The sequence below is a fragment of the Girardinichthys multiradiatus genome, chromosome 19 (assembly GCF_021462225.1).
Source record: "Girardinichthys multiradiatus isolate DD_20200921_A chromosome 19, DD_fGirMul_XY1, whole genome shotgun sequence".
In the NCBI taxonomy this organism is placed as follows: Eukaryota; Metazoa; Chordata; class Actinopteri; order Cyprinodontiformes; family Goodeidae; genus Girardinichthys; species Girardinichthys multiradiatus.
The window spans coordinates 17,627,320-17,650,418 of NC_061811.1; the positions used below are offsets into that span (position 1 = coordinate 17,627,320).

Sequence of the window (23,099 nt, forward strand, 5' to 3'; positions counted from 1 at the left end):
ATTTTGCAATCTATAAACTAGTTTTAATATTTGGCTTACTATACTTAGTTATTATTATAATGCAATGTTTTTCTATTTGTGGTTTTGGTGTGAAACACACCATAAGTTTACAATCACTGCTTTTAATAATTGTTGTCTACCTTTACTCAGTATTGTTATGAACTCAACTGCATTTCCTCAGTTTAGTAAGTCACTGCTGTTTACCATACATTTGTTTTCTATTTTTATTTTTTCACTGTTTGTCTTCACCCATTTGGCCTGCTGCAAACCACTGTTTGCTGCTACCTTCAGTGTTTCTGAACAGCATCTGTTTTTACAAATAAGAATCGGAAAATGTAGCAAGCATTTGTATTCAGTCTCCCTGGGTTCATACTATGTAGACCCATCTGTCTCTGTAAATACAGCGTCAAATCATATACCAAGTTTGTGTATCAAGAGCCTGATAATTTTGCTCATTCTTTTTTTTTTTAATAGCTCAAACTTAGTCAAATTAGATGTGGGCCAACTGAGAACAGCAAATTTCAAGTCTAGCCACAGATTCCCAACCATATTTAGGGCTTGACTTTGACCAGGACATTCTAACATTGACTGTATTATATCTAGGTTCATTGTACTGGCAGCCCAGTTTGATGTCTTCTGCAGAGTCCGGACCCGAATCAATAGCCGTAACAAAACAGAAGGGATGCTGGTTAAGATAAACTAATGAACTAATAATGAACAATGGAGAACAAAGAACGAGAGAAAAACCATGAGGTTGGACATTGATGAATCAGTGATGATTGGTCATTTGGACAAAATGCTAAAGCATGTGTTGTTTTGCACACAATCAAATATTAGAGGGAAAGGAGAGCTTCCCCATAGAAGATGTGAAACTTTTTTTAAGGCTGAGACACTGAGCCCAAGTGTCCTAATCAGTTTGGTTGTCAGCCTCCCAATACTGTGGCATAGATGTAGAAAATACAGTTAATACTTAGTAAGAGAGCAAACTTTAAAAACACCTTCCAACAGTTTTTTTTTTCCATGGCTGCCCTGCATTTTGCTTCATTCATCTACCCAAAACCCCAACAAGCTTTCCAGTCCTTGCTTTCCAGTCCCCATAGGATGATGCTGCCACCACTATCTTTCCACCACTTGTAGACCAAACAAATCTATTTTGTTCTCATCTGACCAGAATATCTTCCTTCAGGTTTGGTGTGTCTCCTACATGGCATATACATACCTTAATGGGGATTCCTTCAACAATTGCTTTTCAGCTTGCCGCTTTTTTTTATTTTTATAAAGGCCAGATATGTGGGGTGTGGGACTATTAGTTGTCCCAGCTACAGATTCTCCCACCAGAGAACTGAATCTCTACAGCTCCTCTGGAGTTACTATGAGCCTCTTTGCCGTTTTCTGATTTTCTGTTCCTTTATGTTTGCATGATGGACTGAACAGGAATATTGCTTCATAAACTAAACTCTGCTTTAAACGTCTCCATAACTTTAACCCTGGCCTGTTTGTTGTGTTCCTTGATACGTGGATTGATACCGAGGTTAAATCACACACAGATAGACCCTATTTACTAGCTAGCTGACTTTTGAAGGCAATTGGTTGCACTGAATTTTATTTACGGGGATCAGAGTAAAAGGGGTTGAAGACAAATGCATGACACATATTTCACATTTTTATTTGGAAAACGTTTTGAAAGCCATGCGTCATTTTCCTTCATTTTCATAATTATGCACTATTTGTGTTGGTGTCTCATATTAAATCCCATTAGTAACATGACTAAATGTTTGAAGATTATGAACATTTTTGCGTGACATTATGTGTGGAAAAAGAGACAGTTATATATTATTATTTTGCCACCAAAAGAATCATTCATAAATACTAAAGAAAACTAGACTGAAGATACATAATGACATAAACCTGGTAAATAATAGCAGAAATAAACCTAAGAACATTAATAAGTATTACATAACTGAATAGGTTCTACTTAAAATATTTTGTAATACCCCAGAATTGCATGTAAAAAATAAATCATTTATTTTTACTCATAAACATACTAATACATGTTAACTACAGCTATGAAAGACACCAGGCTGCTTTTAAAAAGCTGTGCATGTTAAATTTATTTCCATTTACTGCTGCATTGCCTCTTTAAACTTCAAGCAACACTGAAAGAAATACAAGCAGGAGTAGTAAACAGTGGCAGATGCTGAAAGATGATTTGTGGGGCTTTCTGTTCACTGAGCAGCAGCAGAAATCATCATCCAAGCAGAGGAATTGTTGCCTGAGCTTATGGCTGCAGGAAGGAGAGAAGAAGAACAGCCTGCTGGGTTGTAGCATACAATAACATGATGGTGTCAGAGACGGGGTCAGCCAAGCATCATGAGTGGTGGAGCAGCATTGTGGAGGAAAGTTGGTAGCGAAATGATCAGGTAGACAATTTGACATCAAGCGTTCTCGGAAACAGTCAGGCAGAAAAGGCTGACATCCTTCTACATAAAAGGAGCCACTGGAACAAGACAAGACAAAATAGACAATAAAGGAGATAGATATCAGACTTCAATACTGTAAAAAATACAAAACAGTTTAGTTAGTTTATAAGGTAATATTAATGCCTCATGTGTTCACTCAATCAACCAGTTGGGACAATAAATTATCTATTCTATTCTATTCTATTCTATTCTGGATCAAAGCAGCAGGTCATGTAGAAAATCAGTGAATCCAAGTTTGGTGTTCACAAAATGACCTAATGAGATATTTTAGAAGATGACTTAACTGTTATTTGTACCCCAGTAAAAAATAAATAAATACACTTTACTATAAAATACAGTACTGGTACAAAAACGGGATAATGAGTGCATATAGATATCTTGTTCAACTTTCCGTGTCATTATATTGACCCATAAAACTACAAAAACTGAAAATATTGACTCAAATAGGAAGTGAAAAGAGATTTGTATTAACAAACGTAGTAAAAACATTTAAAAACCAGATCTTAAATTGTGTATTTTTCCCTCTTTTTCAAAAAACAAAAAAGAGTATTTCCTATTTCTGTTTTTCCAGTGTGGTTTTATTACACATACTACAGCGTAGTGTTGGCCTGCTGTCACAGCTGAAGTGCTATTTACACGCAAGTTTTTAAATTGAATCAAGCAAATTATGGGCTTTGGGATTTTTTATTATTATTGTGTTGAATACTTTATATATTTTTAACTGGGTGGCCGAATCTAAATGTCAGGACCTTAATCTTTCATTAAAAAAATAACTTTTGTTGTCTTTCTCTGACAAAAGAAATACCTCATGCTATTTAGAGATCATATATTTTCTTGTTGCTTATCTACTCGTTTCAATTTAAAACATCAAAATGTAACATTTTGTATCCATACGATACTTATTGCTTGGTATAATAATAAGTGTTTTACCTCTTCTCTGTGTTTTGTGCCATCATTACATTCTTGTTCAGAATACAGCCAGTAGTTGTATTTATTTCTCTCTAGAGAGAGAGAAAAAAAATAGACTTCCAGATGCGTGTGCATGTTGCATAGTCATCAGATTTACCTGTTTTACCTCCTTCATGCACATGGTGCACTTAGTAATTTTAAAAGACGGATGAAAACATAAAGCACAAATAAATTTCCATTATAGCAACTTTTCATCAGAAAATGCCTTACATATATTTTTTAGTTAGGAAAGTGATTTTATGTTGCCTAAAGCTCCTGGCAATAAGCTGCATGGAGACTTCCCTTAGAGGCATTTTATTGTGTGTGGTAAAGTCAACACTAGAACCCTAAATGTCCCCTTCACACAACAATGCTTGGAAGACAATTTTATTTCAGTTTCTAATTACTAAAAAAGTGTTTCATTGTGCTGGAATTAAAACTCCAAACACTAGTTTTTTATATTTGTTCACCATCTTAGAATGAATAAAAACACCGATAGCAACAAAATCATCAGTGTGTGCCAGTAAAATCCATAAAATTCTTATTTGTTTTTTTGGTGCTATTCAAAAAAACAAATCAATCATTTTACTGAAGCTATTCTTGCTGAAATTTTGAGGAAAAAATGTATAATGTGAAATTCTATAATAGTGTAATTTTCCTTTTCGTTTAAATACATTTTAAAGTCATGTAAGTGCAGTTACTTTTTGAAAATTCATTCTACAGTGAAGATTCAGACAAAACACTTCTTTGTTAAACATCTGAATTTAGTTTCTAAAAAACGAAGGAATGCCAATATATGTTTTCACACTGTACAGTTAAAAAACATCTGATTTGGTTATGTATTTAAAATACTCCCACATGGTGCGGTCTCGGATCTGTCCAGATCTGAAGTAGTTTTGCGATGTGTTTATGTGGCCTGATCTAAATAATGATGGGCTATCAGGCGGCCTTCTGGGTAAAAGGATCCCAAAGTGGGGGACAAACAGGCAGGTAAAAACACCTCATTGATGTGCAGCTTCACGGTTTAGAAAGTTTTTGTCTCTGCGTGTAGCACTCAGAGAGCTATGATACTTTGGAGTAGAAGATGCATCTCCAGTGTGCACACATGGGGGGAAATAAGCCTCAGCAATTGTAGCTATTTGCATGCATTTTGGGCCTAAAACTGTGTTGTATGATACATATTTTGAGCTAAAAGAATGTGATGGTACACTTTACCTATGGCATTCATAAAATTACCTGAAAAAAAAAAAAAAAAACATGGACTTTTCTTGGTGTTTTGTCCACTCAGTCAAACAAAATGTGGTTTGACGTTAAAATATCCATGTGAAATACAAATTAAGATTAATTTTGTTTTTGTTTAAAAAATGTGATTTACAGGGTAAAAAAAAAAAGTTTTTATCGCACTTTTGTTGAAGTATTTCTCAGAGCAATACACTCATAGTAAATTCAGGGACAATATAGCCAGTGATGCATGATGTCCTCTTTAATTGACAGATTAATTTCTAATTGCTAATTGATGTTACAAATATTTTTTACCTGCATAGATGTCATTCTGTAGAAGGACTAGGAAGATGTTCCCCAGACTTTCTATATTTATTTCTCTACTAACAGCCTGACAGGTGCCAGTTTATAGAGTCCAAGGAAGTGATTTATATACAAGTTTACCATCAACACTCACTCATATAGAAGAAAACAGCTTTGAATGGATGTCCACTGCAGTGACAGCTATATACGAAAGGGTTAAACATAAAACTGAGCATAATAAAATGAAGCTGAAACTGGACAATTAATTAATGAAAGCTTGTTAGATGTTCCAGAGAGTAAATAGCATATTCAGACTTGAGGAGTAAAATAAACACACTCTGTTGAGTTCATTTACCCAATTATTAACAGCAAGACCATAGCCAGAATGTTCTTGTCCTGCATATTTTCAAAACTAGCTTCTCTGGGGTTGTTTTCTATTCTAAAACCATTGTATTCATTTTACTGCTGACTGGTCTTCAGATATTTTTATGCATCGTTTTGCTCTCACATTAAATTCAAATTGAAGAGTAACTACTGTCTGAACCAAGCAGCTGGACAGTACTGTAAATATTCAGAAGAGGATCATTAAATCTCAAATGGTTCTTTTTGTACTTGTACACCTTATTGTTAAATAAACCTCTTTGCCACAGAGAAAAAAAAACCATTTACTCTGCACAACAACCTCTTTATGCGCTGTGGTCGGTGTGATGTACAATAATTTTAAAAATTTAAAACAGTTGGTGAAGCATATCTTTCTGTTTATGTTTATTCCATTTAAGATTTCTGGAAAAAATTCAAATGTGTTTTGTAAAATGAGCTGAAATAAATGTTCATTCATAAAGGCATATATACAACCTTATAAGTTATTTACTTCAATTGTTTTCTATAACGTTGTTTCCGAACATCAGAATGGACTTTTTTGAATGGCAACAACTGATTGCATTCAAGGGCAAAGAGAGGCAAGAGGAAGATTGGCAGATGCATTTGGCCATGTGAGTAGCTGGGTGACAAAGCTAGAGCAAGCTCTGTTTGAGTCACAACTATACTCTCTAACAGCTTTGTTTACCTGCCCTTCCTGCTGACACAATCAATGCAGCAGAGAAGTGGACTGAACCAGGTACCCTTGGAACCAAGCACCCAGTCCAAGTACACCATCCTGCTTTGTTCTGCGGTGCATTTGGTGATCTTTACTGATATGCTGCTATGCCTGCAGGTTCTTTTTTTAATTGTTACAAAAGCGAGCAGCTATGTTAAAATGTTGCCACTTGAAACAGCACGGAGGACACTGGCACTCATCGAAACATGTGGATTTGAAAGTTTTTGGAAGCGACACTTTAATTTTTCAGACAAAACAAACTGGTTATTTTATCAAATAAAGAATAAACTTAGTGTTTATATCTAAAGTTTTGACTGTGAAAGTGCATCTCACAAAAAAGACATGCTGACTTTAAGAACATCCAAGGATGAATTAGTTTTAGTTTGGGTAAACTCAATGGAAGATTAGATTTGAGATGCTAAAATAAATTTTTCACACTGATGCAAATTTTGTATTCACTGTTTCGTGCATGGAGCCCACAAACGGATTCACTTTAAAGCCTCTATGATGTCTTTCCATTTAACTCTTTAAAGCCACAGTAAATATCTGTCAGAAAATTCTAATTTTTAAAGATTGATTTCATTTTAAAAATTCAACTCCTTATTGGATGCTTTAAAATCTGTTTTTTTAAACATCTTCAGGTTCTCCCAGGGTTTTGTGTATCATAATTGATACATTTGGCTTTGTCTTGCATATAATTATCAGATCCAAAAAAATGGATGTTGTATGGATCATAATAAAGCAGGCACAGATACAGCAAATATCTGAGAAGAAATTTCACTTTGGTGAAGACATAGAGCTCTCAGAAGTACTTTTATTATCTAGCATCTTATGGTGAAGGATCCTATGTGTTTTTATGATGCATATAAATCTATCTTAATGTATTTTTGGTTATTATAACTGCATGATTGCAAAAGCTCATTGTATCAACTATGATACAAAAAATGCTGAGAAAACAAGCTGATACTTATTTTTTGTTGTTGCTTTGTTAAACGCATACGATACGCAGTTTAATTTTTCAATTGTGAATTTTCTGACGTTTTTTAGAGGACATGCAATATGCCTTTAGCAACTCAATACCACAGGTGTTAGAGGAAGTATCAACTTTGCTAAAGGTCTAAGGAATCCTTGAATCAAAAATCACACATTTGGTTTAATCAAGCGAATTTGTCTCAGGGATTTAAAAACGTTTTTCTATTTTGATCTAGCTCAGAAAACAAAGCAAAAACAATTCACAAACTCATTTTGAAACATTCTGCTTTACAGTAAAAATACAGAAAAGAAGTAAGACGTAGAAATTCTTATCTCTTTATCCCTCTTATCTCTACCACACTAAATTAACTACTGTGATACTAGAAGAAAAACTCCAGCACATTAATCCTATTACAATACATTTAATTCTTCCGTTCTCCGTCTTCCCCAGCTGCAAGATTATGTCCCCGCATCCCATTAAAGCCCATATTCTGTTTTTTTGGACCTCTATTAGCATCATTTCGTTCATCAAGCCACATTAATTGTGAATGAATGCAAACTCCTGCAGAAGAATACGGCCTTCAAGAGGTCTGTCACATACTTTCTCCACTTGGGAGGACCTTTAACCTACTTAGTAGAGGAGCCGCAACGTTTCAAGTAGTGCAGCTGAAAGATATGCACCTGCCCGTTTTTTACTCTCGCACTGCGCCGCGATTTAAGAGGAGAGAAAGTATTTGATCTAAATGGTGCAACAATGGCCGCAGGTGTGGAATTTCTTCCACAAATCTCTGCAACAAATGAGCCTCGTAGGCCGGACGTGGGAGACTGAAATCCTAAATTTAACATTACAGAGGGTAATCTGGTTGTGAGTGTAATTATTCGACAAATATGTTATTTGTATTACTCACCATTATATATCCTTAATTCCCAAACAAATTTATTAGTATTTAGGGGAAAAAACAAATATATGACCGCTATACCGCCGGTCATGTTTATTTACACCTGTCAAAATCGCTTTGACTTGAAGTTTATTCAATCTTCTGTTATTGTTGTGGGTCTACATGCAAAATGTTTTGTAGGAATTTACATCAAATTGAAAATTTCAAGCATTATGCATGAACGTTCATGCCTTAAATCCCATTAAATATGTCTTCTGAAATGTGGAGTTTTAATGCGTCATGCGCTTATCTGAACCTCACCACGCTGAAATCTATCATTCTTAGATCTATCTCTTCTACTAAAATCCACACAAAAATGCCCAGTCCTGTTTCAATTATCCATGCATGCACTTGTTAATAGGGAAAATAAATTTAAAAAAATCCAAAGCAAATGTAACATGTTGCTGCGTAAATTACGCACGGAAAGAATTGTATTATGTATTGATGTTTGTCTAATTTAGACTCAACCAACTAAAAAATAAAGTAATAAAAGATGCAGAACTGGAAACTACGTTTAATATCACACATCTGCATGATAATTAACTCCTTAGAATGCGAAAAATAGAAACATGCAACTTCAAATGGAGACTTTCAGGGCTACAAGTCTAAATAAATCCTGCTGTTTTCTGCACTCTCTCGTCGGCCGGTGTGTGATTGAGCTGGCAGGTCAGGACCTTGGCCCTTCAGCCATCTCTACGCATCTCTCAGGGTATTGAACTCGCATCAACGAGATGGGAAAAAAGCACTTCAGGAACCAGGCCGCCTGGATCCATCTGCTGCTTTGAGCTGAGGAAGAGATGACGGTATCGGAAAAAGGTTGTCTGTAAGATATCTAACCAGTGATAATAATGGTTTGTTATTGGGTTCTGGTAAGTAACAGTTAAACGGACAGATAAAGGCTTGCAGGCGTAAAAAATGACATACATGTCGGTGATATGAATTTAAACACTAATTTACACAATAAATACGAATATTGATCTTTTAAGAACTAATTTCAAGCATATGCAACATTGTTATAAGAGCTATAAACGTCTCCTGTGTAGCAGTAATGAGTCTGAAATATTATCTGTAATAATTTATCCCGTTAAGGATACTTTTAATGGCAGTATTATTTTTCAAAGCGCTGTTAATTGGCGCATTTGTTCTGAAGAAGAAGAGCAAAAAGCATTTTTCTTCCCTATGTGCCTTCAACTCTTATTCTTAAAAGGCAAATTTTTAATATGGAAATCGGGCAAACAAAATTTGACAAGACAATTCATAACATAAACATATACAAAAAATCATTTAAGAGAACATTGTTTCATTTGTAAAAATCCACGGATTGGTGACCAACCTTGTCGCGTTTCCACATCAGATGCGTTCATCCACCTCCAGCCGCGTTTGTCGCATCCTATTCCCTGTTTTTGAAAGTTAACATAGATTTAGAAAAATATTAATCTGGAGTCTAAGCTCTTATAGGCGTTGCATGCAGCCATCGAGCTCCAGATTTGTATGGGATCCTGATGTGGAGGGGGGTTTGCGGACTACAGGGTCCTGCTCTCTGACTCAGTAATCCACAAGGTTGAGAGGTTTGCCTCATTTACATAATGTTAGAGGTCTGGGCCGAGGCCTACCTTTCTTTTCTCACTTAAAACGCCGTTCCTCAAAAAGAGTTGGAAATGGCGCAAGGATTTTGGAACAAGAAATATTAGCAAGGAAGAATTCTTATTTTTTAAATAAAAAGCAAAACAAAATGTAGCTTAACTTGAAAACAATATGATGCATTTATTCACACATATCCACAAGCGTCATGTCAAAGATTAAGTATTTTTCTTATCAGTATCTTCCTGAGAAGCCCAAGAAGCATTTTTTTTCGCCTCGGCGACAGTAAAGATGAGCCACTTCAGGATAAATCCGTCCTGGCAGCTGGAAGGGAAGAGACAAGTACAGGAAACAACGATATCAGACGGCAACAACGATTCATTACGTTCAGGTTATCAACCTAAACGATGGAGATTGGCGTTCTCGCTGTGCTCCTATAATTGATGGCTGACCATGTCACATCTTCATTTGTTCAATTAGGGTAGGTAGCTGCTCGCTGCCATCATGCCATGGCAAATTTCATTAGTGGCTTCATGAAGCAGCGAAGAGAGCTTCCCCCACAATAAAAGAAATGAAGTAAAATCTGTATTAAAAAAAACCTCTAAATTTAAAATAAACCTAAAATTGTGATTATTTCATTCCAAAATAATGGTCAATCTAAATTAAATGTATACATTTGGAAAAGTTTTAATCCATGTGAGAATCTTCATTTAAAGTTGTCGGTGCGTTTCTTCATTATTACAATTTGTTTTCCCTCCTTGACCTCTTTCTTGTTTTGCTCTTCCTCTTATTCTTCCCATGGCGCCAGTCAGTTTGCTCAGAGATTACAACGTCGGGTCAAGACTGCAGACCAGATTTGAGGATTTAAAGCCTGCAAAATTGTCTCCAAAGTGAATTAACTCTGGACATAGCCAATCTGTTCCTTAATTTATTATGACATGATCTAAACAGAACACATTTTGCAAACAAATTCTAACTTTTCTCTGTTTAACCTTCTAACACCAAACGTGTCATTTTTGATACAAGCTTCCTGAGTGATCCAACATTCCTGAATACCCCTACCTCTTTAACAAAGTTAGTTCTTGCCCCTAAAACACCTGTATAAAGTGTTTGCTAAGTACATTTAAATGTTGTGCCATGTGTTTTATTATATGGCATACAAAATGTAACTTTTTGGTTATTATAATTAAATGATCACAAAAGCCTTTTGTATCAGTTGTGATACAAAAACAAACAATAACTTATGAAAAGAATGTTTAACAAAACAAACTGTACCTTCTTAACAAAGTCAGTGTTTTCATCAAAAATATGCTATATCAAGTAAATATATTTTAGAAATGTTTCATTTATTTTTATAGGGAACCTCTAATAATAAGAACCTCCGAAAACCAGATGATATTTCAAAATATTTTTCCAGCTCTTAAAGTCACCCAAAAATAATCATTTTCTGACAAATAATGTTTTATAACATGATTTTAATAATTATAGCCATCAATATTGTGCCCAAAGTGCATCAGGTTTAAACACAGCCTATCTGCTCCTCAATTTACAAGGAACTGATAAAACAAAACCGGCGATTAAAATGTTAGATTTGTGTGTTTAACCATGCAAAGCGAAAATGTATCATTTTTGGTACAGGCATTCCTTAGACCTTTATTTCTTGACCAAACATAGTAGTTTTCCAAAGAACGGTATCAAGTAAACATGTTGCTGAATATATTTTATAAGTGTGCCATGTATTTTAATAAGGCCTTCATAATATTTCCATGATCCTAAAAGCCTAATGTATCAAATATGATACAAAAAAAAAAATGCAAGAAGCCCAGGTAATGTTCCAAAGATTCTTTGGTGTTATTAGAAGCATTGAATTAGCAGTTACATTTTTAAAAATCAAACTTTTCCGACTATTATTATTATTCTATAAGATTTTTAATTAAACCAGACATATATGTTTTGACACAAGTAGTCCTAAAAACTCTACCTCTTAAGCAAAGTTTGTATTTATAACTGTGTTCAACTGTCTATTGGTAAAAATGTTGCTAAATACCCTTCATAGAGTTACTAAATACCCTTCATATTTCCATTTGACACCTGTATTAATAAACAAGGCAGTAAACCCTAATGTATTATTATTAAAGATACAAAGAGCTTGAGAAAACCAATCTGTTAAAAATATATATATTTTATTTTGGTAAATTTATCCAATGAAGAGTTCAATTTTGAAAATCGGATTTTCTGTCAATTGTGTCTTGTGACATGCTAGTATAATTATAAGCATTCTTGAAACCTGTACATCTCTTGCAAAGTAAGTATTTTTCATAAAAACCTGTTGTTAAATAAGTTGTTAAACATATTTTTAAAGTGTGCTATGTGTTTTCATAACTTAATTTTTCATAATAACATGACTCTAAAAGCCTTATGTTTCAAAAATGATACAAAAAGAACAAAACCTTGCAAAAACTAGAGAACGCTTACATTTTTTCTTTGTTTCGTTAAAAGCATCCAATAAACAACCCAGTTTTTAAAAATCAATATTTTCAGGCAATCCTTGAAACATGCTTCAAAGGTTTAAAGCCTGTTATTTTCTCCAAAGTTCAACAGGTGTATTCCAAAACACATATCTTCCTTAAAGAGCTGAAAGTTTTTTGCAAACCACGTTTGAAGATTTATGAGTAGAACATAAAAAACGGTTTGGATTTGGATCCCTAATGCCTTTCCTTTCATGCATTTTTGTCATTTTGATCTTATTTGGGCTAGCCCCTGTCTGGTGGGGTAAAATGATGCTCAAGAAGACCAAATGAGCTGGTCATGCAACTTCATTGTGTCTCTTTGATGATACTTGGTGGCCCTTATGTCTGTTCAAAGTGCTCTCAAAGTTTCTGGAAAGAGTGGAATTCCCTACTGACGCAAAATAGTCATAAGATCAGCTGGTGGACAGAACATCATGAGCTCTTCTCACCTGGATAAAGTTGTCAGAAACATGTTCACCAATTTCAATATTAATTTTGTGTGTTTGCAGAAGTTAACATAAGGCAAAGTGCGTTTTCATGAATTATTTCCCTAAAAAAATGTCAATGACCATTGTTTGCTGGTTTAGGAGTTTTGCTCCGCCCCCCCGGTGTTTGTCGTAAACCTGGCTCCTGGCTCCAATAAACCCGGGCTAAGAGCGCCCTGGGCTCGCCTCCTTCTCCAAGGCGATCAATAGGATCTCAGGCGCACTACAAGCACTCTCTTACGTAGATATCCACCAAGGAGAGAGCCGATACAACAACACGGTTGATCTGCTCAAACACAAAAAATCTACCTGCCTTCTGAATCATGTCGTTGAGCCCAAAACACACAACGCCTTTTTCAGTGACAGATATTTTGAGTCCAATCGAGGAGACCTACAAGAAGTTCAGTGGCATGGACGGCGCAGGGAACCTAACCTCTCCACTCGGAGCCTACCGACAGCCTCAGGTGTCTCAGACCGGCATGCAACAACACTCCATGGGCCACAACGCAGCCGTGGCCACCACTTACCACATGCCGCACACCGTCTCCCAGTTCTCCCACGGCGCAATGGGGGGATACTGCAATGGGAGCATTGGCAACATGGGAGACCTTCCGTCGTACCAGGAAAGCATGCGGAATACTGCAGCAGCTACAGGATGGTACAGCGCCAACCCTGATCCAAGATACTCAACAAGTAAGTTCAATTCTGATTTTATTTACATTTTTTATCGTTTTGTCTCCCCCTCCTTACACTAGAAATTAACTACTGTATGAGCGCGTAAAAGTCAGATCCCTCAATAAAACAATTCCGCAATGAGCAAAAAGGGTGTATGTTTATGGTGGACAATATTTTACAAAATATTTAATGATTAAACTGAAAAGGAGATCATTCTTTCAAGGCTGACTCGACTTTTTATTTATTTATTTATTGACTATTATTATTATTATTATATCAGAAGCTTTTTGAACTTCATTATAGTTCCCATAAATACTTTAAATAAATAAAAAAGAAATACTTCAGGCGAAATAGTGTTCTCCTCTTCTGTTGATTGAACGCACGTATATGTATGTATATTTTTAAGTTTCTAGATTCATGGGACCTTCCACAGGTATGAACATGAGTGGCATGGGGAGCCTGACGGGGATGGGAGATGCCAGCAAAGCCATGCCAGCTCTGCACGCTGCGCCCAGGAGGAAAAGGCGCGTCCTGTTCTCGCAGGCTCAGGTCTACGAGCTGGAGAGGCGATTCAAGCAGCAGAAATACCTATCGGCACCCGAAAGGGAGCACCTGGCCAGCATGATTCATCTGACACCGACCCAGGTGAAAATCTGGTTTCAGAACCACCGGTACAAGATGAAGCGCCAGGCTAAGGACAAGGCGGCGCAGCAGATGCAGCAGCAACAGGACGGTAACCTGTGCCAACAGCAGGCGCAATCCCCACGGCGCGTAGCCGTGCCCGTGCTGGTCAAGGACGGTAAACCGTGCCAGAACGGCTCCAACACACCGACGCCGAACCAGCAACAGATGCAGCAGAACCAACAACAGAGCCAGCAGCAGAACGGAGCCGGAGTGGTGCTCGCGTCTTCAGCCGGCACCCTCGGGCAGCATCAGAGCCAGCAGCAGGTGAACGCTTTGGAGCTGGAGGAGATGTCGCCCAGTCCGCCCTCACTGCACAGTCAGCTGAACATGGCCCAGATAGACACATCTGCTGTTGATTACACCAGTAACATGGTCAGCTCAAACCTCCTGTACGGCAGAACGTGGTAGGACCGTCAATAGTACTGTTACTTTCAACTTTTTTTTCTATGTGAACCTGCGGATGAGCCCATGAGATACTGTATATATATATATATATATATATATATATATATATATATTTATATATATATATATATATATATATATATGGTCCTTTGGTGGCAAGGGGTCAAGCAGGACAAAGCGCGCACAGAGGCGCAAAAGGACGCACGAACTGATCAGGGCACATTTTTTTGACATCTCTGAGAGAGGGAGTCTATTTTTGAACCTTACACAAATGGACGCCCTCGACAGCAACCGTGTCGTTTCTGGACCTTTTCGTAATTCATGTTTTGGACCTTCCTCATGATGTTTTAAACGTAGTCTATGTTGTTGAAACAAAAAGGAATGCTGCTTAACTTCTTTGTACTGATGAGGAGGATTTAGGTGGGATCAGGTTCGAACTCCACTAAAACCACCAGTCCTTCTTTGGTATTTTATCATCTTAATATTGTAAACTAATGTATTCATTTGATTAGACTTATCCAATAAAGTAGGTACTTGTATATTTGGCTAACACAGACACACATACGCACACACACAACGTTTTAACTGTATGATAATCGTTATAGCGTCCACAGTTATGTTTTCTTTCATATTTTTTGTAAGTTAAAAAAACAAGGAACGTGATGGCTGCTGTATATGTTTCCAAACCAAGTGAACGTTAACAATAAATAACTTGAAGTGTGAGAGCTATTCCTGAATAAGTAATTTTTAAAAGGGGATCTTTTTTTGGAGTGCATTTTCATTATGTTGTTATTGAGACCAAATTGAGCTGGAAAGCAAGGTCGATGAGGGAGCCAACATTGTTCAGGTGACATTTTGGAGGGCTGGCTTTCATGGGAGACATCACCTCTTTTAACATCTTTAGCACCTTTCAGCACATTTGAAACCGACAGTTATTTATGCAATATATTGATTGATACATTTTCCAATTTTTAAAAACGTTTTAGATATTTTTTATTAATATTTCTTTTGTAAGCCCAATCCTTCGTTTTGATGCCGTCTAAGTGGTCAGTTTCATTGTGAATGTGCGTGCTTATAAAATACACAATTACAGCCAATTATTGTAATAAGGACGAAAAGCGTAGAATATGTGCCACTTATTATTGTTATAGGCCTACCACATTAACGCTAATTATACATGCAAAGTTATTATTATTATTATTATTAATATTATTATAGCATTAAACGTTTTTAATTTGACATTTTTTACATTAAAACAATTTTAACATATCATTAATTATCATTAGCAGTGATGTACAACTAAAGAACCCTCACATTTGTTACAGTTTGATTAATGCTGAAATAAAGCTCCAGTCTCAGCAAAATATTTAAACATATTTCCATGTCAATACAATTTAATTTTCTGAAAGAATTAAGGGGTAAAATCTATTTTAATGTAAACAATATTTATGGGAAATTAAAATTAAATCTTTGTAATATTTAACACAAATTTTAATAAAGCATCAACAAACATTACATGAAAAACATAACACATACATTACTTAAGCTAAACCATTTTATACAATATAGTAAACATAAAAAGGGATTCAGCAAGCTTAGTGTTGTTTCTACTAAAATCTGCTTGGATCACCTTACTTTTCACTTATTTATTCTAATTTTCACAAATGTTCTTTTCTATTCATATTATAAAGATTCATATTCTTATATGTGGTAAATATAATTATAAAAGGAACCCTAATGTGATAAGATAGTGCAGTATTTTTGATATTTAATTTTACTTAACAAATTTGCACATAATCAACATTTATATAATAATAATAATAATAATAATAATAATAATAATAATAATAATAATAATTAAATACATTTGTGGAAATAAACGCCAAAGTATTTATGGCCATATCTGTGTCAGTACCCTTTTACCTCTGTCCTCCAAAAATATATATATATATAATTCAACCTGCACCACCTGATAATCTTATTTTTCATTTCCTGTGGTCATTTAAACATATTCAGAAATTATTTTTCAATATCCCTCCCTGATAACTAGCTGTGATGATGATGGTGATGGTGACTATCAGTGTAGCTCAATAGAGACCTTGGAGAGCGTTCCATACAAAAAGAAAGCCCTCCACATACCTGACAGCTATATGTATATGTGTTATCATCCCTGCACCTAAAGGAAGAGCCAGAGCCAATGTGCACCTGACATATGGAAGTAAAGCTCAACAACACTTTCTGAAGACAGTCTGATCAGGCCGTTAAACTAGAGACGCACTTCATAATACACACTTTGGTGCTGCAAGATGTTTCTTGATAGATTTCCATTCTAAATCATGGCACAGATTTGTTGTCAACAAAGCTCTTTGATGGTGGACCGCATGAAATGAAATTGGAGGTGAAGCCTCTTCTCTCTTTTCAATAGCCATAGTTATGGCACACTAATAGGCTATGCTAGGTAATCACTGGCTATTGTGCCTGTTGTTGCTCTCAGTTTATTGGGAGATCATGGGGAGCTTATTTCTTTTTGTAATGAGATACGAGACAAGTTTGTCTCTGTAATTGGAGGTGGCATCGTCATTTCTGTCTGGAAAGTTTAGGTGCTGTAGAATGCGAATCTAGCTGCAAAAGCTGCTTAAAAGATGAGATCAACAACCATGGTCAGGCATATGCACTCTTCCTCATGCACATTTACAAACACAAAAAAAGCAATTGAATAACTCATACATTATATATAAAATTACCTCTATTATGCAAAGCAGATGTTTCCATCAGGGCTGGAAGGGGTCTCTATCATTACTTCAATGTCATATACAGTTATAATAAAGCATGGAGCAGAGTATATTGTGTTTCATTGATGTAAAGGATTTCTTTGCCTATTCTTCTCAGGTAATTGCAGGTTGCACTGCATAATGTGAACACAGAAGGAAGTCTTGCTTCAGTCTCCTGCAATACCCCCATTCCCCTCCACCCCAACTCTCCTCCTCCCCATTATTCTACTTAATATGTCAGAAGGTCTGATCGCAGAGAAACCTTTTCAAGTCCTATTGATGTGTTCCTCAATTGACCATGGTGACCTAGCAACCTTGAGAGCGCTAATTGGCAAAGGTTCCACACTATTTGCTGCACAGTTTACACTGAAACATTGTCCCAACATGTAACCATTATAATACACAAATCAGATATGTTTTGTTGTGCTGTTCACACAGAATGAGAAATTGTTCCATATTGTCAGTCTTAGTGGTGAGGCAATTAAACCAGAAAGCTAAAAGCAAGGTCTGGCCTAGTTTCTGAGTGGTGGAGTGAATGAGGCAGGTTATTCCTGAAACACACACCTGGAGAGTGATAGGTTGATTGAGGTCCACTTCATGTGATATTTTTAATGACAGTATACAATATCATGAAGCCACTGATTCAAGCTTAGTATTCTACATTCACTTCCACATTCACTTCCACTAGCATCTTATCCACTCCTCTTTCTCAGACTATTGACCAAATTTTACAAAATGATCATCAGTCGGAAAACCTACTTTCTTATATTTTTCTGAGAAAACTGAATTGGCCTGGTCTAAAATATTTTAATTAGTGTTATTTCCCTTGTAATCGACCAAGGAGAGGCAGTCTTTCTGTGAGAAACGTGAGTGCTGGATTTATTTAGTTTTCAGAAAAACTAGTCACTGCAAGTTTTTTGCCTCATAAAAGGGAATTTCTTTTTTTTTTTGCAGCCATTTTTGATGGAAAAATGCACAGATGGTAAAAATGAAAACAGCTCAAAGAAATGCTAGTTTTCTGAAAGCATTTCTTACTCTTGAAGAGGTAGAGGTCGGAGGGGTTGCTTGCATCAAAATGATACGTTTGGCATTATAAACACATAAATCTTATTGTATGCCAAATAACTGCTTTTTATCAATTCCAAACAAGTAATGGAGGACATATGTTTATTTAGACCTAATGGCCTTAGTGGACATTTTTGTAAGTTTTAGCTCTTATGAGAAAATATTGTCAGATATTGAACTTTTCATTGGATGCTTTCACAAAGCAATTTTTTTTTTCTTTAAAAGTGGTTATGCTTTTTTTAAATTTATATCAAAAGGTATACATTAGGCTTTTACTGTCATGTAATCATACCTAAAACAAAGATTTAGCTTTTCGGATTTCTATAATGAATGTGTGTAATATATTTAGCAACATATTGACATGATAGGGCAAGTTTTTGAGGAATGTGCTAACATTGTCAGTAGAGCTCTCAGGAACGCTTGTATCAAAAATGGCATACTTGACTTTTTGGGGTTAACAGTGTTTGTATATTCCTCAAAATGTATCAAGTAAACATGTTGTCAAATATAATTTACACATTCTCTATAGAAATGCAAAATGCTGTTTCAGGGTGTCATGCATTTTTATTATGCATACTGGATGTAACTTTTTGATATGATGATTACATGACTGCAAAAGTACATATATATCTGTTATAATGCAAATAAAAACCTTTGAGAAAACCAGGTGTTATTTTAAAAACAATATTTTTGTTTTGTTAAAAGCATGCATTAAATCATTCAGACAATTACTTCTTCTACCAGCCTTTGAATAGTTAACAAAGACAGAAATGGGTCATGTTTTAAAGATTAAGACCTATACTTTTGGTAAGAACAATAGCAATACAATGTATGTAATTCCTTGTTGACATGTTCTCAGTTCTCAAGTCTTTTCTTATTAGATTTTGGCAGTATTTGAATTATGTAGGGAACTGTTATGTTAACATTTCAAAATCAGATTAATACTTTAAAATAAATACCTAAGTGAAAGTGTTAATTTTAGGGACAACAAAAATTTTTGTTTCACTGAGGGAATCAAAGTTCAACATCTGAAAAAGTTAATAAACTGGAAAACAGGTAATTCCGTAGCCTCTTCTACCTCAAAGCCAGGATGCAGAAGCACCTCAGTGGGGTATTCACAACCGTAATAGATTTCAGCACCAGCCCAACTAATTTTCTTAAAAAAGGAGTTTGTGGGACTTAATGAGGCATAACTAATAGGGGTCCCACAATCATCAGCACCATGCTGGAAGCACCGTGGCAGGACAGAGCAACCATTGATTCTTGCTTCAAACCTCTTGAGTTCCTAATCAGCTTCTTTTAGCTGTGCGTTTCAGGTCTGAAAAATCCATTGTTGGCCTGTGTCACTGGAGGTCAGTAGTTATTAGTGGCAACTGAAAACAGTTTCTCTAACTACTTATGAGAAAACTGAATAAGATGCAGACGGGGACTTGGAGGGGGATTACTGGCAGTGCTGCGAGTCCGGGTAGCCACAGAGGAGAATGTGACATGGGTTTCTAATAAGGGATGCTATTTAAGCTTTCTTCAGTCAAAAGCTATCACCAACTTTAAAACAGATTCAGAATTCACGTACTAATACTGGAACAAACTTTAAGATTTTCATTTTGAACTGGGATCAAATTAATCATAAGTTGATGAAAAGAGGCATTCATACATCCGGCTGTTCTGTAGGGGTTCTTTTATGTGATAAATGTTCACCCTTGGACTATGTCTTTATGTGTGGAAAAACTAACCACAAATAGAATTAAAACTACCAAAGACATTTAATTATCATATTTAAACAGCCTAAATAAGGAAATGAAGTGAAAATTTGTTAGCCGTGGAGTTCCTACATTCAGAAATATGAAAAAGGGCGAATTTACAGGACAAAAGAACTCATCTCTGTCCTTCACAGCACTCCTTTTTACGTTTGAACCAGCAAAGCAGTTTTTTCCCATCTCATCGTTGCTACGGTAATGGCCAGCTGCCAGAGTGAGGATTACTGGTTAATAGGGCTGGGACTGGAGAGCAGTTCAGTGAAGGTAAGCAATGGATAAGATCAGAGTATCTTCGTAGTAACTGTTTTTTTTTTATTTATTCTGAGCAATGTTGTCTTACTTTAATAACTTTTAAAGATGTTGTTGCCTTTCTAGTCACATTTGAATGAATCTTCAGTAAGTAATCATTCTGTTAAAATGTAATTAGCATAACTGGAAATAAAAAGGTGATTAAAAAAAAAGTCAAGTAAAATTAAAGGACTGAAAACTAAAAGACAGAATGTTATAAAAGCTTGTAAAAGTGCCCAGAGAAAAAGTTAATCGGGAGCAATGATCCATCAGCAAACAGCCAAGCTCTCACAAACACATAATCTAACATGAATGGGAAAAGACAACAGAAGCAGCCATCACTCAATAGCTATGTGAGTCAAATTAAGCCCAGAAGGACATAATGATTTCTTCAAATATAACATGCGCTAATCTGCCCCCTCCAAAACACGCAGGAGTCTCAATATAACCGTCCCAGAGGGCCAGGGGGGCCAAACGGGACCACCCACTTTCTTTTCAATTATCATCTTGCAACAACCTGTCTCCTCTCCAGCTTTCAGCAGGAGACACTGACCGCTCTCCAGAGGGAATTACAATTAGACTGCTGTTTGTCCCTCGAATAAACTTCCAGACAGTAGTTGACAATCTAAACTCTGTGGAGCATGTGACCCAGAGGACAAACAGGATTACGCCCTAAATCCCATGTTCCTTTACCTACTCCCCTCGTCCTCTTGAGTCAGGGGACCAATGGGTAGTGGCTGGGATGGGGGTAGGCTCAATACTGGATTTTCAGCAAACTCTGCAAAAAGACTAATTACATGCATTACCAAAAACAGATCACAACGTGATTTGGATTTTCTTTACATCTAATGTCAATTTTGATTAATTTGCTGTGTATGAAGCAGATCCCATCTGAGTAAAATCTGTTTAGCTTGCAGAGTGCTTGTAATATTAAGACTGTAGTAGTCAAATATGTAATAATTCACAAAAACATCTTTATCTACAAGTAATTTGTTCACAGGTAGGAAAAAATGAATGCATGAATTGTCATTTATTTTTAGGGGATAAATAGTGCCTTGCAAAAGTATTCACACCCCTTGACCCTTTTCACATTTTATCACATAACAGCTACAAACTTCAATGTGACTCATTCGGATTTAATGCGATGAACCAATACAAAGATTTTTTTCACAAATATGTGCAGTTAAATTTAGCTCCCTGAGTCAATAGTTTGTAGAACCACCTTTCACTGCAATTATAGCTGCAAGTCATTTAAGGTGTGCCGCTGTCTATGCTTTCATGTTGTTGATGCCAAATTTTGACCCTACCATCCGAATGTCGCAGCAGAAATTGAGACTCATCAGACCATGCAAAGTTTTTCTAATCTTCCATTGTCCAATATTGGTGAGCCTGTGCGAATTATAGCCTCAGTTTCCTGTTCTTAGCTGGTGTGGTCTTCTGCTGCTGTAGCCCAACCGCCTCAAGGTTCGACGTGTTGTGCGTTCAGAGATGCTCTTCTGCATGCCTTGGTTGTGACAAGTGGTTATTTGAGTTACTGTTGCCTTTCTATCAGCTCCAACCAGTCTGGCCATTCTCCTCTGACCTCTGGCATCAACAAGGCATTTGCGCACACAGAACTGCCGCTTTTCGGACCATTCTCTGTAAGCCCTAGAGATGGTAGTGTGTGAAAATCCCAGTAGATCAGCAGTTTCTGAAATACTCAGACCAGCCCTTCTGGCACCAACAACCACGCCACGTTCAACGTCATTTAAATCACCTTTCTTCCCCATTCTGATGCTCGGTTTGAACTGCAGCAGATCGTCTTGACCATGTCTACATACCTGAAAGCATTGAGTTCCAGCCATGTGATTAGCTGATTAGAAATTTGCATTAACAAGCAGTTGGACAGGTGTACCTAATAAAGTGGCTGGTGAGTATATATAGCACTTTTAAAAAAACAACACATGGTTGACCAAAGTGCTGCAAAACAGATCAATCTCAGGAGAGAGATAATATAATTGAAATCCTAAAAACATTATCATAGCACAATCAAATCTGAATAAACACCATAGTCAATGTGAAACTCAAAAGGGGGGAAGCCTGCTGTTTGTGTTTGCTTATAATTATTTGAAGAGATTAACATGACTCCTTCAGACTACACATGGATTAAACAGACTTCTGGAGATCCACAGTTCTCTTACTGATATTGTCTCTGATTTTGTTTTTCTATGATGTGACACAAAGAAGCAGTTTGTTTAAAGTTTTTATATTGATAAGTGTGCCTCAGTTTAACTCAGATGTGGCTAAATAACCAATCGGAAGCTGACAAAGCCATGACATCACCACCGGGGCATTCCCAAAGTCTCTAAAGGCATAGTAATTTAAGTGTATGTAAAACATTTTCTGTCCATTATTCAATAGCAGACAGAAGCAACTTTGTTAATTCTAACTGACCTAAAACAGGAAAAGTAAACTTAATTTACTTTCAGACAGTGAGAGAAAAAACAAATTTTTTATACAGTGCATCTAAATATCTGGCTTAATTGCACCTTTGATTCAACATCTGAATGTATAACTATGTTATTTTAAACTTTATGCAACTCCCTCTGTTTTTCTTCATTTATTTGGATCTTATGTGTATTATGTGTATTATCTGTTCATTAAAACCTCATACCAACCTCATTCAGAATTTGTCTCAGAAACACCAATTACAACACAATCTACACAAGACAAAGGTTCTGTTTCAGATAGAGACTGGCTGGTGGACCTGGAGTGTTTATTCGCACCGCTGTAGCCAGCTGGTTATACGAAAGCATAGAATGGGTATATTGACTCCTCCCTGCAGGGGGTGGCAGCACAGCAAAAGGGAAATGGAACTCTTTTTCAAGTCCCCTCTCCACAATTCAGCAGACCCAATCAAAGGGCCTCCAGGACCCCCTTT

The 23,099-nt window shown here is 36.3% G+C and overlaps 1 protein-coding gene and 1 long non-coding RNA gene across 3 annotated transcripts; one reads left to right on the forward strand and one right to left on the reverse strand.

Annotated features, from left to right (window-relative positions):
* Positions 1 to 1,650: 1,650 nt before the first annotated feature.
* Positions 1,651 to 9,525, reverse strand: LOC124855865. Its single transcript, XR_007035172.1, has 2 exons — positions 9,292 to 9,525; positions 1,651 to 2,497 (listed from the first exon to the last, which is right to left on the reverse strand). It is a non-coding gene; the product is annotated as an uncharacterized LOC124855865 (long non-coding RNA).
* Positions 9,526 to 12,685: 3,160 nt separating this feature from the next.
* nkx2.4a (NK2 homeobox 4a) lies at positions 12,686 to 15,021 on the forward strand. 2 transcript variants are annotated; one of them, XM_047345787.1, is made up of 2 exons: positions 12,686 to 13,227; positions 13,616 to 15,021. In XM_047345787.1, the coding sequence occupies exons 1-2, from the start codon at positions 12,858 to 12,860 to the stop codon at positions 14,299 to 14,301; spliced, it is 1,056 nt and encodes a 351-aa protein (XP_047201743.1). In that variant the 5' UTR covers positions 12,686 to 12,857; the 3' UTR covers positions 14,302 to 15,021. The 2 variants fall into 2 exon arrangements, with proteins under 2 accessions (XP_047201743.1, XP_047201744.1); XM_047345788.1 differs by having other exon boundaries at positions 13,643 to 15,021.
* The last annotated feature ends 8,078 nt before the right edge of the window (positions 15,022 to 23,099 follow it).

What these genes read in the sequence shown, in the direction of transcription:
- nkx2.4a (XM_047345787.1), top strand. Translation starts at nt 12,858, where the DNA reads ATGTCGTTGAGCCCAAAACACACAACGCCTTTTTCAGTGACAGATATT. An exon ending in TGATCCAAGATACTCAACAA is followed by an intron (nt 13,228 to 13,615) that starts GTAAGTTCAATT and finishes TATATTTTTAAG; the next exon opens with TTTCTAGATTCATGGGACCT.